This window comes from Cariama cristata, unplaced genomic scaffold (genome assembly GCF_000690535.1).
Source record: "Cariama cristata isolate BGI_N322 unplaced genomic scaffold, ASM69053v1 scaffold1552, whole genome shotgun sequence".
In the NCBI taxonomy this organism is placed as follows: Eukaryota; Metazoa; Chordata; class Aves; order Cariamiformes; family Cariamidae; genus Cariama; species Cariama cristata.
Window position 1 is genome coordinate 22,880 of NW_009604195.1, and position 6,100 is coordinate 28,979.

General features: G+C 45.2%; 1 protein-coding gene across 1 annotated transcript; it reads right to left on the reverse strand.

The window, feature by feature from the left end:
- Positions 1-2,973: 2,973 nt before the first annotated feature.
- On the reverse strand, positions 2,974-5,715 carry LOC104157921 (natriuretic peptides A). The gene is made up of 3 exons (XM_009695468.1): positions 5,507-5,715; positions 3,590-3,875; positions 2,974-3,324 (listed from the first exon to the last, which is right to left on the reverse strand). The coding sequence occupies exons 1-3, from the start codon at positions 5,624-5,626 to the stop codon at positions 3,308-3,310; spliced, it is 423 nt and encodes a 140-aa protein (XP_009693770.1). The 5' UTR covers positions 5,627-5,715; the 3' UTR covers positions 2,974-3,307.
- Positions 5,716-6,100: the final 385 nt, after the last annotated feature.

The window sequence follows — 6,100 nt, forward strand, 5'->3', positions numbered from 1 at the left end:
AGTCCAATCCCATATTTTCCTCCAAAAAGTTCTACCAGGATTAGTTTCCAAAATTTACAGGCACCAAAGGCTGATCCACTACAAACCTGAAGGAAGCTACCTCACATTTAGATATGGGTCTGTGCAGAACTGGCTACTGCTGGAAGAGAGCAAGGCCTAGTTAAAAAGAATGCCTGCATCCTTTCATGGATAGCATGTGCAACTGTGACAACTGTGACAGCAGCAGCAGAAGAAATAAAAGGCTGTCAGGTTAGCACCTGATGTGTATATGGAACAACAGGACTGTCCTTTGAGCCATAAACGTAAGTCCAAGCTGCTGCAAAGGTAGAGCATGAACGTGTAGTGCATCCTGTGCTGTGGTAACTGCTTGTGCCTCTTTTCTTCCCCTGCTGTAAAGGTCAGCCTCCTGATCTTCGGTGAAGAACAGAGCTGTGGTACTTGCCATTGATACTGCTGGGTCACAGTGTATGTGGCTGTTCTGTGAAACGGAGGATAAGTTAATGCACTTGCTAGCTCGCTCCGGAACCCTTCATTTCTGTACCTGCAGGCTGAAGTTCCTGGCCTTGCTGAAAGCAAGTTCCTAGTGGAGCCTTTTATGTTTTCCATATGCACCCTCTTGGCCACAGTCTTTCTGTACCCTCTTTAGAAAGCGACCAGTACAGCTATAGAGAGATATTTCAGCTTTCAGATGTCCTTGCTTTCTCCATGAGCAGTGGGCTGCTTTTGTCTGTGTGCTTGTTTGGGTCTGGCTGTTCCAGCTCTCACAGCAACAGTGGTAGCTTTGCCTGTCCTTGCGGGTGATGCTCTTTGCCTGTAGAGCTGATCAGTGCTAAGTTTTTCTCATTCAGCTTTTCCAAGTGCTTGTTTCTGTGTGCAGTTCTATTCTGACCTGACTGTGAGATTTCCCTGGGGGAGCTTTACAGCTCAGTGTGTTTATGGGAGTAGCAGTAAAAATCCAGCCACAGAGATGCTTTTTTCCTAGATTGCCTACTCTCAATTAGGTTCTCCCAGACCGCAGGGTCTATTAACATACTGTCTGCAAGCCAATACAGACTTGTTCCACCGGGAACTGGCTTGCTGTGAATACTGGACCCACCTGGCTTTGGGTCCGGCAGCGCCAACTCTTCTTGCCATTTTTAGCACGTTCCACTGAACTCATTAGTGTTTTGTGCCTTGAGGGGCTGACAGGGAGGGACAATTTACAGTGTCTATGCAAGTTTTGCTTGACTGGATAAAATTCAGCTCCAGCAAAGGCTGTTATTGTTAGAGTACGAGTATTGTTTTTACTTTCCTACATAGCAACACATGAGAAGTCAGGCTGTTGCCTGTTGCTAGTGTGGAGGGATCCACCTGCAGGTTCCCACCTGGCTGCAGTGGCAAACAAATGGCTATGGGGGGGTGTTTGGAAAGCCTGTCTGAGAAGACAAAGCTCCATTGTCCCCACAAAGACTCCCCAAAGGGTGACTTCACACCACCTTGATTTGTGAAATCGCCTCTGAGTAAATGCAAGGTCACTGTAGCTTTTCACTGCGGAGACATCTCATGGTAGCTGCTGCTAGTCTTGGCTTGGGAATTGGTTCTCCTGCCAGGGAAACCGATGTGGGCACTATTGCACAGAGTATCTTGTCTTTGGCTGGTGCTGCTGGAAGGAGAGAGGCTCTGACTTGCGATTTGTGTCACACTAGGTGTTGTTTCCCATTGGAGTAGAGCAAAATAATTCCACCCGAGTAGGCTTCTGCTCTTCTTCCCTAAGGAAGAATCCCAAGGCCCAGCGTGGCAGGGAGCATGCAGGTGCCTCTCAGAGGCCATGTCAGCAGTACAGGGAGTGACTGGGAGGGCAGCTTGTCAGAAATGTGATGTGTGACATAAGCCCTATTAAAGCGGTACAGCAGCCTGAGCTGTAAACAGCCATGTGCAGGAGGGGTGTGCCGTTCAGCACTCAGACTTGTGGTTTCGCTGTAGCTGTGGCTCCTGAGAGCTGTTGTCAGCAACTGTCATGGCTCTGGCACGTCTGCCTCCCTGTGTGCATATGCATAAGCAAAATCGGAATTAGACTTCTACAGCTGAGTCTGTCCTGGCGCTGCTGTGTTCTTAGGCCCTGAACGAGCTTTCCAAAGTGCTCGAATAATGAATGCTGGGAATGTGCCCAAAATTAGATGCTCAAAATAAAGCAGTTTCTAGTGGTATGTGCAATCACTGGACAGTTGCGTTGAGCCTGGGCTCAATGCCATTGCTGTAGCTCACTTGGGAATCCAAGCTGTTTGGTCCTTGGGGTGCTAACTGAATGTGGTCTTGCCGTATAACCCTATTTGGGGGCGAGGGGAGAATGTGGTTTGGGACAAATTCAGATCATAGGTGTGAAATCTAGCTACAAAGGCTTAAATGAAACCTTTATCAGACTTGCAGTGTTCCTGTTAGCCATGTTTAGAACAACTTGATGAGGGGCCACTCCCAGAAAGTGATAAATGTTATGTACAAGCTGCTTTGTAATTGGAGTGACCCCACATGCCCTCACATGAGAAATGCTGTGATAGGATTCAAGCGCATTGAGGATCCATCAAGAAACACTGGGGATCAGTGCTTCAGCCACATGCAGAGTGAGACAAGACACAGTTAATGATGTATCTTTCAGTTGATGCTTGTAACCTTTATTTGGTCAGTGCTAGAAAGCATATACAATGAATTCCCTTTCCTCCCTCTGGTGATCTTGAAATTTGTGGAGTGTTATGATTTTTCTTATTTTATTTCATGTAAATTTTGCTTACATGAGGGATTTGTGACACTTTCTTTGACTGAATAATCTGTACTAGCTAAAGGACCCTCTTGTTTCTGACACCCTGTCTATAGGAGGACTCATATTGGTCTTTCAATGTTGAGCAAGCTTTTTTTTCCCTGCTAATCTGTAATAATTTCTTAGTGCAGAAGGAAAAACTGTAGTGAAAAATTCATTTTTGCTTCTACTAAGTTCATACTTTCTCAGTCTTGTGTAAATAAGATCCAGCCTTGTGGGTACCAGAGTACCAATAAAACATAGGCTTTTGACTTTAGGAAGATACAAGAAATTTTAATGCAACAGACAGGAGAGAGGTCCAGCATAAATGTCTAATGTGTTAGTTTTATTTAAAGATGGTCTCTTGGTGCTAGAGTAAGAAATGTTCTTTTAAAAAAAACATCAAATAAATAAATAAATAAATAAATAAAAATAGGAATAACTTTCTGTGGAAGAGCTTAGAAAGCATCCGGCTTTCATCTTGGGAGGAACGGGTACTGTAAAGCATTCTTCAGAGTAGGGTATAGGGAGGTTGTCCTAATTCTTCCTGGAACCTGCAAGCCAAACATGAAATAAATGTTACTAGAATCTGTTTCTCTCTCAGTATATGCCACCATTGTCAGCAGTGATTTTATCTACCAAATCAATAAACACGGGATTTCTTTTGAAAAACTAATACTAGCTTAAGTATTAGGCTATAACGAATTCCTTTCTCAAACTGTGTGTTACTAAAGACTTAAATGAGAACCTGCTCTTCCCTTGTCACATGACACAGGTGCAGTCTGCTCTATTCAGCGAAATGGCTTAGGCGGGACTCACCATTGCAACCCATTCCGCTCAGGGAGCCGATTCTATCAATTCTCCTCCCGAAACAGCCAGAATCTCTCATCATCTTGGGCATCTGCAGCCCCCTCAGTCTCTTGAGGAAGGGGTCCCTGTAGGACAGAGGGGTGCTGGGTGCTAGCCTGGCTTCAGCCTTCTGGTCATCACTGTCATCTATGAATTCTGGTGGGATCTCCTCCTGGGTTTTGGGTTCTTGCAGGTCAGGATTGGACTCCAGGGCTTCAATCATTGCAAACTTATCCTCCAGTTTCTCCAGCAGAGCCTACAAGAGAGGGATTAATTTCATGAATCTCCTAGTTTTGTGGTCATTTGCTAGCTCTTCCAGTCATCCGATTCTGCATTCATCAGTGGTCCCATAGCCAGCCCTAGGGAGACTGTTGGGTTGGATCCTGTGGTTGCTGGTGGTACTTGAGCTCTGTCCTCTGCAGCAAATCCCTGTTCACATTAATCCCACCTATGGGTAGCTCTAGTTGAGAGCTGATTGAACCTGCTTACCACCAAAGTGTATCTTACTGGCAAGGTTAGAAGAGCTCTTGGCAGAGAAAAAAAGCAAGGTTTGAGTTGCACAGGGAGATATTACTCAACCCACAAATGGTACACAATCTCAAAGTACCTCTGAATCCATAGTCCACTCCCACGTTCTCAGAAGTTGCCTGCAATGCTGCTTGCCAGTAGCTGGCTTTCTCTTTTTTGGCTAAGACCATCTACTTGCTTGTCACCCCTGGCTATTTCAATGGGCATCACTTGGAGAAGCTTTTGGTGTTTTCCCTGATCTCTGCCCCAGGAGTTACAGGATTGCTGCTCCTTAAAGTAACATGCATCTCCCTGAAAATACCTGTATGCTAAATTTATGTCTGCTATGTGACTTCTTCCTGGGTACCACTCTCTATAATTTTTAAAGCTTTGTGTAACAGGGATCAGATAACCTCCTCAAGGGCAGCTTAATGAATTAGAGGAATCTAATTGTTCGTCTCTAGAAGTAGAATGGAGAGGAGTGAGCCTTATGGCTTGCTTGACAGTGAACACATTTGGAAGCCACTCTTCTCAGCTAGCTGCTGGAAACAGCCTAGAGGCATGGGATGGTTTTAGCTTTGGCAGACACTGTCCTAATCATGTTAGGGAGTTTATTTCAGGGTCTGATGCTGTGAAAAGCTGGTCACTGGTACCAGTAGAAGAAAAGGTCTGACCTTTCAGACTTTATCTTGCAAGACTGAGTCTTAAATTTGTATTGTGCTGCAACAATGGTTGTTCTCTATCATTCATTAAAATATGCTCCTGGTAATTTCATAGCTCTAGAAGCTTTTCTGGGTGAGTCACACTAAATGGTCATACTATTCCTCTAGCAAGTTTTCTAAAAGATTGACTTTGGGTGCTCCACTTTACCTCCCATCCACATGCAGCCGGTTCTCTTAAATCACAAAGCTAGAGCCGTATGGCTGTCCTGCTTCACTCTTTCTGCCATTGAGTGGGATGAACAGGAGCCAACCTGAAAGTTTTCTATTTGTTCTTACAGAGCTACTGTGATGATTTTCTCCCCTCTCTGGGACTTTGTTCCCAGAAAGGTGGATCTTTAGGGGAAGAAGAACCAAAAACTCAAAGCAGACATCTCACAACATCAGAATTTTGTTTCCCACTGCTACCCACAAGCTCAAGTGAACCCAGCACTGGAGGGTGTTGTTCTATAGAGCTGCTTTGAACCCCTGTGAAGAACTGAGACTTTGTCCCCCAGCATATGACAGCTGATAGGGCTATCCGATCATGCAAAAGAAAGGCAAAAACATCACCTCATAGCTGATAGGGCTATCAGATGATGCAAAAGAAAGGCAAAAACATCACCTCACACTCTGCTAAGCACCCCAAAAGTTTAACCTTGCAAAAGAAGAGAGTCCTCACCTCCATGCTGGCCAGCTCTTTGGCAGGGCTGAGGCTGTAGATAGGGTTGGCTCTGCTGGACTGGAGTTGGATGAGCAGCAGCAAGAGGAAGCCACAGGAAAATGAGCCTTTAGTGTCCATGGTGCTGGGTTCGTTGGAAAGAGGGAAGTTCAAGCTGTTTCTTCTGAGATGTCTCTTCAGGTCTTTCTCTTCCTTGTCCTAGCCTCTCTCTTCCGAAGCTTGTCTTTTATACTCTTTGGGTGTGATCTCTGCTTCCTAGGTTATCAGTGGATTTATCTGGGGCACATTCCAGTCCCACTGCAGGCATGCAGCTCTGTCAAGGGAAGATTCCCTTTATTAGCTGTCATTAGGCAGCAGCTGCTGTTGCTGAGGAATGTATGTCACAAGTCAGTGATTTCATGTCACTCCCCCTCCTCTTGATACCAGGCGCTGTGATTACATAGTCCAGTTGGAAATTCTTAGCAATTTTCTTTCAAGAGACCCCTATGGTCAGATTTACGGAGACGGGAAACAATCCCGAAACTGCTCTGAATTCCGCTCAGTTAGAAGCTTTCCATAGGGAAATTACCTTTTACAGGGAAAACGGTAGGCTTT

What these genes read in the sequence shown, in the direction of transcription:
- LOC104157921 (XM_009695468.1), bottom strand. Translation starts at nt 5,626, where the DNA reads ATGGACACTAAAGGCTCATTTTCCTGTGGCTTCCTCTTGCTGCTGCTC. An exon ending in AAGAGCTGGCCAGCATGGAG is followed by an intron (nt 3,876 to 5,506) that starts GTGAGGACTCTC and finishes CCTCTCTTGTAG; the next exon opens with GCTCTGCTGGAGAAACTGGA.